The sequence below is a fragment of the Struthio camelus genome, chromosome 4 (genome assembly GCF_040807025.1).
Source record: "Struthio camelus isolate bStrCam1 chromosome 4, bStrCam1.hap1, whole genome shotgun sequence".
In the NCBI taxonomy this organism is placed as follows: Eukaryota; Metazoa; Chordata; class Aves; order Struthioniformes; family Struthionidae; genus Struthio; species Struthio camelus.
The window spans coordinates 42104088-42120765 of NC_090945.1; the positions used below are offsets into that span (position 1 = coordinate 42104088).

The 16678-nt window shown below is 35.7% G+C and overlaps 1 protein-coding gene across 3 annotated transcripts in view; it reads right to left on the reverse strand.

Annotated features, from left to right (window-relative positions):
- FSTL5 (follistatin like 5) overlaps positions 1-16678 on the reverse strand; it is a 332339-nt gene that overhangs the window by 55751 nt on the left and 259910 nt on the right. For all 3 annotated transcript variants that reach the window (XM_009677159.2, XM_009677155.2, XM_009677157.2), the window contains exons 9-10: positions 12361-12522; positions 10366-10500 (exon numbers count right to left, since the gene is read on the reverse strand). In XM_009677159.2, coding sequence (XP_009675454.2) covers positions 10366-10500; positions 12361-12522 — 297 coding nt within the window. The remainder of the gene's footprint in view (positions 1-10365; positions 10501-12360; positions 12523-16678) is intronic.

Genomic DNA, 16678 nt, shown 5'->3' on the forward strand with positions numbered 1-16678 from the left:
TAGGACAAAACATTTCTACGCTTGCGTGTGTGTGTGCATTTTGATATGTACACTTAACATAAGTGAGTAAAAATTCACAACTTCCAATAAGCTAAACTGTACAAACCTAGGATGGATCTGTTGCTTGCCCTCCATGTTAGCTTACTGTTCTCTAATGTATTTTCTGTGAATCCTCAAAATGAGTTATGCTGAATCCCTTTCTCACAGCACGTTAACAGTCTACATCGGTATGAAGTAAAAATGGTTCATGAGCTACCCCCTGTTTGGAAGTCTGGAATAGAGTCTTTGTCCATGATGCTGTCAACCAGTATGAAGTTGTTTAGTTCAGCCATAAAATAAAATACCAGCATAAATTATCTCCAAGGAATTAAGTAAATAGGTATCCTTCAGGATAAGATGTGACAGGAAGATTCCATTAAAGATGTATAAATCCTTTCAGAGAGAATTTAGGCTATAAATCACAGTCAAAAGGCTTTCAGACTTATTCCAAGTTCTAGGCTGTGGAGATGCCTGGTTGCTTATGAAGGCCATAAACCTGTCAAGTCAGTAGGATTCAGATCACATAATCTCTTGTTAGGTGATAGGACTATGACATTATGCAAAAAAAGCACTGGTTTAGAAATAGATCTGCTTAATGGTATGGAAAGGCGTATTATTTTTCAAATACAGCCCCAAGACACAATGGATGAGGCAGATTATTTTCAGCCTGCTCTGTGTGAATGGATTAGAGAATTTATAGGAGAAAGTATATGATGATGTCACAGCGGGTGAACTGAGTTACACAGGCACCTGTGATTGATAACCAAGAATAAAAATTCATAAATATTAAAATATCATCAAATACTCTTATATTGGTCATGAAAATGTCTTAGTAGCGTTATTTGACAACTTTCTACCATGACAGCTGACTCCCTAAGTATTGAGACATACATATGTACCTTAACAAATTAAGAGGAATACTAAAGGTGATATTAATCAATGGGGAACTAAAATATGTTTTATAAAACAAGGTTTTGGAAAATGCCAATACAATAATACAATAAACCGCAAATCCACAGAATTGTTTAGTTTTAAAAGGAATGGCACACGCTTTCACAAGCTCTGATTCCAGTTTGATAGGATTACATTGAAAAGAAACTGAAAGGAAATAAAAGCAGAACTGATGTAGCTGTCAAAGGCAGGGAGAAACAAAATAAATAAATGGATTTTGAAAGTTATTATACTTCAAAATATTCTACCACTAGTAAAGACAAGAATTTTTAAATATTTGAAAATTACCAATGAACTACTCTCTTGCCTCTGACAATCCTGTTTATTTTCCTTTTTCTATAGTGGCAGATTTTCTTCTTCAGATATCTAGATTACATTGATGTACTCTATTCCACTAATTCACTTAAATATTCCTGTGCTAACATAATTTTTCCTTCCTATCTTTTTTTAAGTAAACAAAATGGTGTATTTGTACTCCTTAGCCATGTATTACATTCCATATACAACTAATATTAAAGACTAATAAAAACTAATATTCAGACTAAAAACTGAAATATATTTTATTAGTCCTAATATCACCCGAACATAACCTCAAAACAAACAGCCGACAGATGAACATTGCTATTTCCCCCTCCTCATTTCATGACCAGCATTGTACTCTGTTACAACAAAACAGCTAGTAACATCTTGGACCACCCCTCCTTCCTTATATATGTGTGTGTATATATGTGTGTGTGTGTGTGTGTATGTATATGTGTGTGTGTGTGTGTGTGTGTGTGTGTATACATACATACATTTATATATATATATAGTTATATATATACATAACTATATATATATAGTTAAGATACACTGCCAACTTATCTTTGTTCCACATTTAAATTTTCCAGCTTCTACCCAGTGTTTCAACAAAAGCAAGCCAACAATTTTGTTTTGCCTTGTGGCTTCTAGGAGCCAGGCTGATCCAAGTTTGTGTTTGTGACTATAAAACATACTCATTGACATAAATCAGCACTGGAGCTACAGAGAGTCTGTGTGTTCATACTTTAAATGCTGCTAAATCCCGTAGTATGGGGAGGAAAGCTATCAGTTAATGAAGGAGTTGAGAGTTCCTTAAAGTGCATCTGCATTTGCTGCAAGCTAGAAAATGAAAAGTTGCCTTTTCAGCTTCTGCAGAGATGGAGCGCCAAAATGAACAAAACACAAAAATAGCAGCCCTTAGGAAAAGAAGTAGCCTTAGCTACATTTAGTATCCCATTTTTAATCTAACAGAAGTAGTTTCAGCTGCTTGATATTCCTTTACACTAACACAGCAGTAAAGGCCCTGGAAATCAACACAAATGGCTGCTAGAGGTGGAAGAAAAGCATCCTCATTCCAGAGCTCAAGATTTGAATTGCACTGATGTGGGACAGCTTTTTTTTTTTTTTTTAAATGTTCCATTGACAATATTCTTCTATAAATACTGCTGTTCTGTATTTGCACAGAAGTGGGATAATAATTGAATACATAAGGCTGATAAAGCACTTTCTACCTGGTCATTAGCAAAATACACAGTAAATAACATGTACTAAAAATAAACATTTTAAATTAAGAGGTCCAAATGAAGTGCATAACAGCTTCAAAAAGTTGTTTGAAGAGGTGTTTGGCTATTAATTTTGTATAAATTTTGGAATATTTTGCAAAGTCTAAGAAGACTACCACTATATATGCCAGGATAAAAACAAAAAAACAAAAAACAAAAAAACCTAAAGTAGCTTTAAACTAGTTTGAGTGGAACATATGTCCCAGGCAAAAGAACAGACAACAGTCACAGAGAATTCAATTCAGCAAGAAATTAAAGGCCAATAATTTAATTATAGGTCAGCTAATAGGTTGTAGTGGAAATCAGCTCTTATCGAACAAATCTCATTATATTCTTTGATAAGATTGCAAGTTTAGTTATGTAAAAATTTCTATGTAAAACTGAATTCTTCTAAATATCTAATTTGTTACCACAGATTGTTTTGATTAAATATTAGAGTTATAAAACAGTAGTCAAGTAAATTTTAAATGAATTAAAAACTGCCAAACTGATTGACCTCAAAAAGCAGTTTTCAACACGGAGTCATTAGTAAGTTGTGGAGAAGACAATGGTGGAATGTATTCCAAAGGAAGTGGTAGTGAGTGCTATCTTAAGCATTTTCATCAATAATCTGGAAACAAATATAAAATCATTTCCTATGAAATCTGTGAATTACCTGTTATGGTAAATAACAGTATTTTGCAAAGCAGTTTAAAGTGCACTATAAAACATATCTCTAAAATAAATACTTTTTCATATAGCCAAATGCAAATTTAGACATCTAGGGGAAAAATACAGACTATGCCTACATTGGGAGAAAGGAAGAAGTAGGATCTGGAAAGTGAGACCTGATAGGATTTAGGATGCATGGCAGATAAACTTATGAACATAAACTTCCACTGCTAATACTAGGGAACAGAAGTGAAAGGATCAATGGGTGTGGAAGCAAAGACTTGGCAAATATTACTTTCTCTCTCTAGAATGTTAAAGGAGCAAATAATACATTTGTTTCTGCAAACAGAGCTGTTCCCATTTTTAAGTAGACAAAAGAAAACCCTACCAACCCCTCCTAGACCAAAAAAAAAAAAATCCCCTCTAAGTCCTACGATATCTGTCTTACTATGAGGCATTTCTCTGTAGTGTGTGAAAGATAAATTAATCAATATTTAATGATGGTATCTTCGTTAAGGCAAAAAAACTTAAGGCATCATTAATTTATCAGAAAAAAATACAAGAATCACAGAAGGAAACGGAAGCTCACCAAGTTCACATTGAAAATTAAGTATGCATACTTCTACATCGGTGGAACTGGTTAATTAGTGTAGCAAAGTACCAAGAGATATAAGGGATTCTCCATCTCTTTGCATCTTTAACCCTAGTCTAAACGCATTTCTGGGAGGATTCGCTCTAAGCAAACATAGCATTACATCTGTATTCAGGCATAACATGATCAAATTTAATGTCTTGTGAAATGGAGAAGATAAAATTAGATAAAATGGTTCTGCCCAGCTTAAATTCTATGAACCTACGAAATGCCTGTTCTGAAAAATCAAACTAAATTGTAATGAAACTAAAACCAGATTTTAATTTGCTAGTTGTCCAACAAATGTAATAACACCAGACACTCTTTCCAACCCAGCTGAGTTCTCTCAGGTATTATCAGAGGATCACGACAGCGGGGGAGACACTATTATCTTCACTGAGATTTACACTAGATCATTATCCCCCAGAATGTTTTTACCAGTCACCTCAGGGTCATCCAGTTATCTCACAGACCTCTCACGCTTGGTGGCTTCAACCACAAACTTAAGAGAAAATGGAATTCACACCACAGAAAGACTTTCCAATCTCTAGAGAGTTAAAAAGCACAGTTCTTACACCCATAAATATTTTAGATGCTACTGCTGCAGGAATAGAATGTACAGATCTATTCACTATATATATGGTATATTTCTTGTCGAGTATAAAAGTTGTATGTTAAAATGCATGTTCTGAAAAGCTGTTTGAGGAGCAAATCAAGAAGGCATCAGAAATACAGAGCAAATTAGTAATCACGCTTTCTATATTAATCTAAGATGTTAATTAACACAGAAGGGATCAATATCTGGTGGGAAAAGCCCCAAAAATAATTTACGTCTGTATAAAATATCATAACGATCATAAGTAGTTTCCACTTACATTACAGCATTCTCATGAAACATCTACCTTCAGCTTAAGGCCAAGTTTTCTCAGAGTAAAGTAGTCTTTCCAATAGAGATTTAAAAAATCCTATGAATTCTGGCATAAAGATTTTGCTGGGAAGGAGGAAGGAGAACAAAGACAACCTCATAAAATGTATGCACATCAGGGAGAAAACTGAGAGATTTGGGCTTGTTCAGCCTGAAGATGAGAAGGGTTCGGAGGCACCTATCGGCAACCTTCTGATATGTTTGACGAGGTCATCGAGAAGATGGAGCCAGGCTCTTCACTAACCGGTATAGCTGGAAAAAGCAGACAGGCTTTCATGCGCACAAGCCCTTCCTCAGGTCTGATACAGAAGCAGCATACTTCAAAGCCTGAAGACTAATTCCTTAATTACTTAAACTGCGTTTAAACACTTAGACCAGGGAAACCAACTACCTTCTGTCAGAGATGGTCTAAACGATACAATCTACAAGTAGATAATTAAATGCTCTCTAAATTACCTAATAATATATGTTGCTTCTACCTACAAACTTTTTGACTAATTTTTATTTCTCGGGTTTACAGATTTTCCTTTAACATATATTTATACTCTAATATGCTGCCTTTTTAAAAAAGGCAAGTTAAAAATGTTTCACTTACTAGAACAATAGCAAGTTCAGAATATCCTCAGAAATTTCTATTTGTTTTAATTTCACTAGAAGTCATGTTATTCTCCACATGTACTAAAAAGGAGCAGAAATATAAGGCATACACTGTCACTACGCGATCAGCTATTTAATGACAACAAGACAATAAAAACATCAGTGACTGCTGGGTGCAAATCCAATCTTATACAGAATTATTATGTCACATTTAAGGGATGATTTTACTTTTATCCTCCTATCCCTTTCTCCCTCATTTTGGGATATCCCATCCATTCTCTCCTTTGCTGTTTAAGTATTCTCACTAACCCTTCCTCTTTCACTTACTGCTGCTTTTCTCCTCCATTTCTTCCTTACATTATTGGCCTCTGCTTTGAGCAACTTTCTTTTGCACTTTCCCTCTCCCCAGGACTCTTTCACCTCAGTTTTACTCAAGTCTTCCTCCTAGTTGCCTAGCTTCCCTTAGGTGTTACTTGGAGGCCCACTGAAAGAGCCAAGAGCACATAAAGAATCCTCACTTTCATGTCCCAATAGCCCCACGAGCAAAGGAAATACACTTACATTGAGAGTCCTCTCTGCTCTGACAGTCCTAAAGACTGAGTCTACCAAGTGCGGATGGCATCTTCAGAAAGCTACCAAACTCTGAAGGCTCCACCCAATATCTACATCACAAATTGGAGATTTTTACTGTGTCCAGCTCTGCAGAAATTATTACGGTAGCTGCAGTACCCTTCCAGTGATAACCTCCCCACATGAATCACCAATATCAAGTCCCACACTGTGATGTAAAAAGCTATCAGTAAAATGACTACAGAACTTTTAACATGAGAAAAAACATGTTTTCCAGCTAATGTCTGTTTCAGGAGCGGCTATAGTATATTAGCAGAAATATTAAAAAAAAGAAAAACAAAAAAAACCCTTCTGTTCGAGATAGCAATAATGAAATGTTGAAACTCAAATGGCTGACATTTGAACAACTAAATAGGATCTAATAATAGATAGTACCAGATGTTTATTAGCAAAGCTTATAACAGATGTTTAGGGTAAAATAATATAAAATAGCAATTTCCATCAGAACTTTATGAATCTACAAAAAAACATGCATGTATTTCAACACAGATGTTAAGTGCAACAAATTTCAGCTGCAAAATGAGTTTATTGGTAAATCAATATGCTAAAGTTAAGCTTTTTTTAAAGAAAATTATTTAATCCCTCTCACCAGAGAATATGCCACAATGAAAACATATTTTCAGAAGTTTTATTTTTAGTGAACATTGTAAAAGGCTTAAGTGCAAAGAAGCAGCCAAACTGTTCTTGAGACTGTCATCCTCTATTAAAAGTCTTACCAATGTACGACAAAACAATGGTTCAGTGTTTAGTGCTGGCATCTATTTAACAGATCTGTATGACAAACCACTTCCACAGCATCTTTCATTCACTTCAATCTCAAATTACCATCCTGATGATGAATCATTATCATCGAAGTACACTGACTTTTCTTGAGACCTTGAATGTGTCAAGTTTCTGTGCTAGACACTAGAATCTTTAAAATACACAGTGCCCTTCCTTCTCTAAGTCATGCTTTGCACTATATACTTGTATTTTTGTGACTAGTATCACACTTCCCACAATTCCCTTCATTATAGGGAATAGGTTTGCCCTTCATTCCATTTCTTTTCTGTTTATAACGGAGACACAGACATTAAATACGTGTGCAACTAATGCTGTGAACTTTGAAAGCCGAGCAAGCCGCTAACATTTTTAGGCACATGGTTGAAGAAAAGAATTGTATATTATTTAGCAATCTATTATCACCAATAATGGCACTGATTCTAATTTAGATAGAGATACTAGAAAATGTAAGATTTCCTGAGGAGTTGTTTACACTAGCAAGACTTCCCCAAAGCAGTGAGCTAGCCATGTCTGTACTGCCACATATATTACATTTTTCTCAAAACGCAGTATTGGGTTTTACACACAACAAATTTCTTACGTGTTTAAAATGAAATTCCACAGACAATTGCCCAAAATTTAGCTTATTATGCAAACTAAAATGAATTGCCAAAAGTGTTCATATGCATATAAACAGTGGTTTGGATAAGTGCAGAAGTGAACACTCTCTTTGAATATTGCCTTTCTGGGAAACAAAATACATAGGCTGGTAAAAATGGCATTATGTTTTAAGTTCATTATGTGGCATATAAAATTACTGTCATGTTTAATGCAATGTAATTATAGTTTTAATACTTTGGAGGTCCACTGTAAAAGTTATCAATACTTTCTCAATAGCCAGTCAGCTCAATAATCTGAAATGCTTTTATATTGTGAAGAGTTTTACCCTGTGACATTTAAAAAGCAGAAAAACCCAGATTAACTGACAAGCTAGTGAGAAGCTGTTCTGCTTTCATCCCAAAGCAACATTCTATTGTAAGATTTCCAGAACGGACGCTTCTGTACTCTGGTTAAAACAAACAAACAAACAAAAAAAGGCCAACAAGCAATAACATTGATTGATGAAATAAATATGTCTTTTTTTTTCCCTTAAAGGAGGATAAAAGCAGAATTATTAAAAAAAAAAAGTAATCCATAGCAGGCACAGTTTACATTAGATCATATGAAATCATATTTGTAACATTAGCTAGGGAATATCCTTAAACCTAAAATTTTGGCCTCAAAAACAGGCATTAGATTATACCAGAAGATACTAATACTGTATTTAGGAGAGGAGGGGGGAAGAAATAGAAGCCCAAAGCCTTAACCAGATGTTTTACCTATGTCATTCTCTTCTCCAATAATCCCTACTTTGGTCCATGAACTAGTGTTTTGAGAAGCATAAAAACATGTAGAAAAGATTTAATAATAAAGCTCTTATACTGTAATTTCATTCTTCTAAAACTAGAAAGTTCTCTTTGTAAAGAGACTTTTTTTTTTAAACAGGAGCACAAGAGCACTTCCAGCAAAATATGAACGAGTACCTTCAATCTTTGTCAAAATCTGTACCTGTGAAGAGAGACTAATGTTTAGTGTAATTCTGATACTGACTGTAATTGTTCTTTTTCATTAGTATTTACCTTTGTCTCCTTGCATGGACAGAAATGGGTTTTTGAACTAGAGCAAGCATCTTGCATAACTACCTATTTCACCTGTATTTTACTGATATAATGATGCATCTGTGGACTCTGCCTGTATTTATACATCCACCAATTTTTAGAAAACCATGTTCAGACATGTAACAACACCATGATATGACGCCTCTCTTCGACTCATGACATAGAGCAAATGACTTTTCTAGAGACAAAAGATTCTGTCTTTTGGATGAATTATCTTAGAAATAATTAGGCATGTATTCCATCTTCCTTCATTTACATCTTTCATGCCACTGATGGTTATCCTAACAGCTTCCAACTTACTGCTAGCGGACTTGAAAGCATTTGTTCCAAGCGTTGAAAGCACTGTTCATTGCATGGTATGTGACTTTACAAGTTAGCTGATCTAAAATTCTTGCATCATATTATAATTCCTGGAAGCAGTATTTTGCACAGGTGTGGCTATTCCTCTTGGAGCACAATCAGTGTAGATCAGGTCTAAAATAGCAGCTACATGGAAGCTGGCCAGTGAGATACAACTGTTTTGTTAAGACCAAACAAGTCTCGTCAGACAAATTCCCGTTTTCAAGATCTTGTAACTTGGTAAGAGTCACTTTTTTTTTTTTCCCAGATTGCTAAAGACAAAAGAAGGTGACACAGCCACTTCATATCACCAGATTACTAGAATTTCAAAATGATCAAAGCAATGTATTTATCCTCAGTTGCCTCCCCAGAATGTCTGAGCAGCCACTTTCATGATACACTGAAAAAACATTCCAAGACTTTTGAAATGACAGCTGTAACTAATGTCAATCAAAGTAGCTATGTAAATATATTAACCTTCAGACTATACAGTTTTCCTGTACGGAAGACTTCCTTGCAAATGCTTAAGGTCTGACAAACCTATAGGTAACCAAACCCAGCATCTTATCATAGGAAGCGTCAGACAGACTTGCAGTGATACTAATTCTATATCTTCTGAATACTCATCATTGTTGACTAAGCTTCCAGATATATCTGGAATAATAATCCCTTAGGTTAATGCAATCAGACTTACTAGTAAAATAACTCTTTCTCTACTATATCTATCTCTAATGAATATATGTCACATTCATTAAAATAGCAAATTTTTTTTTAATTAAAGAAGACTCAAGCTGGAATATAAACTCAAGAACGGATTTTTCTGAGCAGAGGAAAGAAAAAGAGGGGGAAAGAAGTATCAAGAGAGACAAGTTAACAGGGTACATCAGCCCCACCACTTTAGGGTGGTAGTATATACATTTCTTTGACACACCGAACTTCCCACCTAACAAGTGAACGGTACCACTGCTGCTCCACCTTTCTGGAGAACTGCTGTTACCAAAGGCACAAGATCGCATGGGCCAGCTGATCTGGAACTGCCCAAGCACTCCAGCAGTTGAGATCAAGTCCTGTGATGACTCTCATGTCATAACAGCCAAGTTTGACTCTTGATATGTCAAGATCATAAAGAAAGAAAAACTGGAAAAGGTCGTGCGTGTGTGCACTATTATTTCCCGCTCGCCCTAAAAACCACACCAGGAGTACTGTTCTGCCTTATTTAGAGAGCCAGTTCCTTTTTCCCCTTCATATTCCTCTCATATGTGCCAAACCTTTCATGGAAAAACTAACCAAATTGTAACACCAACGTGAAAAATGTGTCAATTGGCAGGCTGAATCACTTCATTCCTAGATAAACTTCGGATTATGCGCTCTTCCTTCAGCGACTCTTGGACATTGTTATTTAAACAATTTTTTTTTTTTATCGGCTATCTGATATACTCATGTGAATCTATTTAATGTTTCATGCTAATTTTTAATATCAATTTCCTTTTTATGTTAAGTAAGCATTACATGTATTTTTATATTTCTCAGAATACTTACGGGTCTTTCGAGCAGAATCTTCCACAAAAAGGGAAGAAATGTCTTCATCCACCCCTGCTTCATTCTTTGCAATACAAGTATACGCTCCTGTATCTTCATAGCGCACATTGCTAATGTGAACCTCACTACCATTTGCTGAAAGGAGACGAAAAATTCAGCATACGAACAAAAAAAATTCAGTTTTGCTACAGTGCTTTCAGATTATACATTCACAAGGCTTTTTCAGCCTTGTATTCAGTGTGTTACAGAACTACTTACACTATTATTCATCTCACAGATAACAGGAATACCTCAGTTGATTTTGCAATTTGGAGCCAAATATCAATCTGGCATTTTATACCTTTTTAAACAATTATGGACATCTTTAAAATCAGCATCCCTACCCCTACAGGAAGATATTATGGTTTTATTATGCTACATTTGATCACGTAACACTTTATCACTCGCTTTACACAAAGTAACTAGGGTTTCCATGGGGCAAATTTTTAACATAAATAATAATTTTAATATAATTATTTGTTTCTAGTAACCACAGGCACCTGTTTTTGTTTTCAGATGAATGCCACGCAACAACAGAAAAACGGACACTTTGGAATTTTACATCAAGGTCAATGCAGGAGTCTACAGAAACTACTCCCTGAAATAACTTCAGGAGTATTTTGAGATAAACCTCTGGCAAAACAAGCATAGGTATTCACATGAAAAATCAGTATTTGCACACAAATGAGGAGTTGTATGTCCAATGGAGTAGGAATGTAGGACTGGATGGAAAAATTCTCAGAGAAAATGCAGTCAGTCATATTGTTCAAATTTTATTTCAAATAAGTATATTCAAGAAAATGGAATTAGATCCATTTTCCTTAGAGAAAAATCATTCTTATTTATCAGTAATATCTGATACAGAGGCCAGAGAAAAATCTCTCCACTCAGATCCCTGTAGCAGAAATCAACAGGACCATGCTATGGAAAAGGAGTCCACTGGAGGCAGATGCTACCACAGGAGAAAGTGTTTCTGTGAGGCAATTTCTCACATACGTCTGGGCGAGGCTGCACAGAAGCAGCTGTTGTCCACCTGTCCCACTGTTTCTCACTCTGCAGTTTCATTTCTGTTCTATCCTATTACATGTCCTATCTTTGCACATGAAGGAGATGAGATTGTGAAAGAAAACTGGCAGCACAAGATCTTTTTTTACAGCTGATTAGAAGATCATCTGCAGGACAACAGGAAGCAAGAAAGTCTCAAGTTGGGCAAGGTGCCCAGGCAGGCAGATTCACCAAATTCACCTAGGTCTGAAAATCTATAGAATCTCTCTGACTGGCCTTTACTATCGTTTAAAAGTTTGGGGTTTTTTTGGGTTTTTTTTGGTGCAGTGCCTTTGCATCTCCCCTGGAGATTTGCTGAGATCCCTTAGACAACAGCACATCTATTTCAGTGACTTCTCCTCCTGCCTTTTCCACCACCAGGTCCTTAACTCTCACTTAAATTCTAATGAGTTTAGAAACTACATTTTTTTGGTTTTTGTTGAGCTGCAGTAAAGGTGACCATTGATCCATGTTCTAATCTAAATTTAAATCTTGTCTCAGGAAAAATAACTAGATCGATACCACAGCAATAGAATAAAATCTTCATTACAGACAAAAACATTGTTTCCTAATTTAAATAGAAGCATACTGTATTAATATAGCTGTAGTGACAAATAATAATACTGTAGTTGGGACAGAGTCTTGGGCTGTTTGCTGTACTAGAAAACTGCACATTTTGGAATAGAGAACAGCATACTGGAATTTACTGGTAACCCTGCCAATAAATGCTACCAATATTCCAGTAAAGAGAAAGCAGAGATGATATGTTTTAGGGAATAACTGGAAGATGTCTCCTGAAGTGTTTAGACTTCAACCCTTGGTTAAAACCGAGTAAGAAGGGGATCTAGTACAGAAAGGACACAACAATAAAGCATCCCTAACCTGCAGAAAATAATAAATATGCCCCTTTACCTTGAAGAGTTAGCTGTTTGGATAACTTGGGAGTGATATCAATTCCATTCTTCAGCCAGCCAAGTTGTGGGTTGGGAATGCCTTCAGCATGGCACCGAAGGCTAGCTGTCACACCTGGTTCCCTTGCCTGGCTCTCTGGATAGACTCGAATGACTGGCGGAACTAGAGGCAGAGAACAATTATCATTCAGTAGAGAAGAATATTATCTTCATGTAAAAAAAAGTAATTATAAGCAATTCTAAAGGCTCCTGCAGTTATACAGAACAACACTGCAACACACAGCTGTAGTATCAGTCACATATTCAACAATATTTAACACTGAACTCTCTCACAATAAATTTATGAAGCAGAAAGAATATTCTGTAAGAAATACCTCTTCTCACTGTAGTATCAGTGAACAAGCCTGAATTCTAATTCAGTGGTTCTGGAGTTTAGTAATAAGAACGGTATTTTTTCTTTATGTTTATTTAAAAAAAAAAAAAAAAAGTAGAATGTACCAGGATCTTCCAGTAAGTTATAATGTGATATATAGAGACTCTAACTGTCCGTTTTCACAAACCCTTTTTTAAAGCTTCTGCTTCCACTTTTCTTCGATCCCCAAAACATCTATTAGCAATCCCAACTACACGAACAACTAATGTAATCTTGTTTATAATACTTAACGCTGTCTTCAGTTATACCAAATGAAACTATTCTGATTTAAAACTTCAAGCTCTCACATTACACATATTAACGTGTCTATAGGGGATTTTTTATGGCTACTGAAAAACCATGGACTATGGGGACATTCAGATCTAATCTAGAGCTTCTTATTTTTCTAGCTATTTTAATTAATAAAATAGTCCTAGAATGAAAGACTACCCATTTGAAAGTAATAAAAATACTAGCAACTAAGTTTATTATGTCATATAGATTACTTGATATTGTATTTCTTACTCATTAGGCAGATCATCAGAATGATAAATTAAATTACTAATCTTAATCAGCATAAATATATGTGGTTGTTTTGAAAAACTAAATTCATATGGTATGTTTTAAACATACACCTGGATAGCTGTGGATATTATCATAGAGCATCTCACATTATCTGAATTTGAGGCTGCGATCAGATCAACTAATTTTATTTAAGTGATGGTGCTAAAGCATCTGGCTTCAATAATTTCTTTTTGAACCCTAGAGGTATATAGACCAGACTAGTCTTTTGAGTTCCAGTATTAGCAGAAAAAAAGAATGATCACTTCTCCAAAGGTTGAGAGCTGGATATCCTTCATGCTTATCAACTAAAAATCTGCTATATATTGCATCAGTAATGGTAGAGAGGAGGCCTATAATATCACAGTGGATGTAATCCTATTGGTAATCAATGACTACCTTGCTATTTAGATTTTTTACATAAATAATCGGCAAGCTTATTACAGAGCGATTACATGTAGAATTACATACAGATAATTCTTCTGAGGTTGTTTCTAAAAGAAAAAAAAAACTATAAGAAAGGTTAAAGAGACATATTTCCTGTTACCCAAAGTTTTATTTAATATAGTTATAAAAAATGTAGAATACTTAGCTGGTGTCACAAACCACAGCTGGGTAGAGGATGAAGTACCAGTTGATAATGAAAAAAGATAACAAGATCAAAAATTAACTGTGACTATTTCAGTAAGAGATTAAATATTTTCAAATGCTATCCAACTGCTTACAAGGAATGTCCCAGCATGCTGTTATTAAAGCATAAAAATGTCTCAGATTTCTACATTGTAAGAAATACACAGATGTACTGCATTTCACGACGTGAAAAAGAGACGGTTTCAGGGATATTTTTAAAAAATTAAAGATAAAAGTCCTTGCAAATAATACACATGGAATATTACACATAATCCCTACATGCAAACTACAAAAATATATATGAAAAGAGCATGAAAGAAGATGAAAAATGTGAGAATTGTGATTGCTAGTTACTTATACTACCAGCTGAGAGCAAGGGCACATAAAGACTAGGGATTTAAGGTTTCCGTCTGGCTTCTGGAAGGGAATTTGTTTTATGGGCACAGATCTCCCTACTCGTGTTCATCTCAAGCCTGACATTCCCATTCCTGTTCCTCTCCACCTCTTTCCAGCTGTTTCCTTTCCCATACCACTTGTGTGTGTCGTTTTGCGACACACCTTTGCCTTCCCCGCTGCGTTCCTCATACTGAGCCTCACTCAGGACTGCATGCTCAGATGGCCTCAGCTTCTCTCAGCACGCCAACTCCCAGTCCTACTCTGAACCCCTCCCTAGGGCCCATTTTAATCTCTGCTCCATTCAGCATTTCTAAACATAAACTATTTCGTCTGCTGATCTACCCTCTGTTGCGGATTTCCCTCTGCATCAAAACCAAATGGCTTATTTCTCCATCTTGCTTGGGTATGCTTACAGAGAGTACTGTTGTTACTTCTTTCTCTCAGGCCCAGACCACAGCATCTCCGTAACACAAACCATGCCTAGGACTAAATGTAAGGCACTGCAAGTCATTGCACATCCGACTAGCTGTGATGCTACATCTTTCCTTTGTGTCAGTGGAATATTCTCACTGCGTATGAAATCTGCCACACCCTGACAGATTTCTACTGAGTGCGTGCGCACAGAAAAGTCTAACAGTCAATTTTTGCAGAATTTTCAACGAATAGAAAAAGATATATACTAGTTTAGCTGGGGAAAAATAGTGTATTTTCCCTCAACTTCATTCTCAGAACCCTCAGATGATTTAGCTGCAAATTAAACAGATATTTTAGGCAAATATCCGGGCCAGAATATTTCAGCCTGAAGGCTTTAAATTACACAAAGTTATAAGCAACTGAGAGCAGTATTTTATAATGAAGAGCATCAGTCTGCCATGACTCCAGCTGTTGCTCCTGTTTTTGTTTACTTCCCAAATCAAATTGTACATGCTAAACGCATTATTATAAGTTTAATAATTCTGTGCTTTTGGCAAAATTTGTTATTTTACAAGACCTCACACACCACTGGGAAAATACACTGACTGGAAACAGGAACCTGAACTTCAACAGAAGAGGCTTACAATCCCTCTTGAAGAAAACCGACAGATATATGTTGCCTTTAAAATACATACGCCTGCCTATGAAGGATGAGTTACATATCCTTCTTTCCCATTACTTAAATCAGGCTGTAGGTGCCTAAGCTGTAGTAGATGTAGGCATCTGCTGTAGGCAGATGATAATTTTTTGGCCACTTTTATTCTTAGTAAAGTTTTAGGAAATAAATAAGACAATCAAATGCTTCCTAACCACAACAAAAAGAACCAACATAAAAATTCTGCTTCAGAAGATGCTGTTGCTGCTAAATTAACCACTCAAAGGTCAGGAAATGTGAAGGTCAAAATAACGCTGAAGTGAAGGTCCAGCTGAGGTCTATTACCCCACCTTTCTGGAGCAGGTGCTATGCCCTTTAGGGGTGTTTTCTGAGCCACAGAGGTACCCCTGTGACACAGATGATGAACTCCCTAAGCTATAACAAGAGTCTTCATAGCTTGCTCTGTTTTTCCTCCATTTGTTCCCATCTCCAACTTTCTTCAGCAAATCTGTGTCTGATACCTTATCTATACAACTAGAAAGATTTTTCAGTACTTGTCTTGCATTTAAATATTTGATCTCCTATTATCCTGGCTCCTACCTGTAATACATTTCCAAGAACTGTGCAACTGAGGCGTACAGACTATTAAAATATTAGTTTAGTACTAGCTCAGTCTCAAAAATGAATTGGATATGGCTGTGCTTCTCACCTCTTTGGATTTATTTCACTCACATTTTTTGTGTAACTGAGCATAAATATTCACAGAAAGCAAATTTTAAGCATGGAAGAAAAGTGATTGTTAATGTTTAATTTTACAAAGGTATGTTCTGGTACCTTAATCAAAAGCAGTCTAGTCTACTTCATAAGAGAGTAGTCATTACACAGGTTAAAAAGGTTGGGGGGACAGATTCCACGACTGTCTTTAGCAGAAACTTGCATAATATATAACTGAATGAAGCAAAGAGGTGCCCATTCTACATCCCTCATCATTCAGCTCAACAAGCCATGTGAGATTACTGGCCTCAAGTATGATGAATATATAACTATTCAATGCAGCTTACAATTGCTATAAAAATCCCTGAAGACTACTTCAATCATGTCTAATGGGAACAAATTTATGAGAGAAAAATAGTCTCTTCAAGCTGTCTGGAATCCATAGAGAATGTATCCATTTAAGAAAGATATATATAATATATGTAGTCTAAGTAGGTTCTTCTAATGCTCTGTATGATAACTTTTCTTTTTGACTAA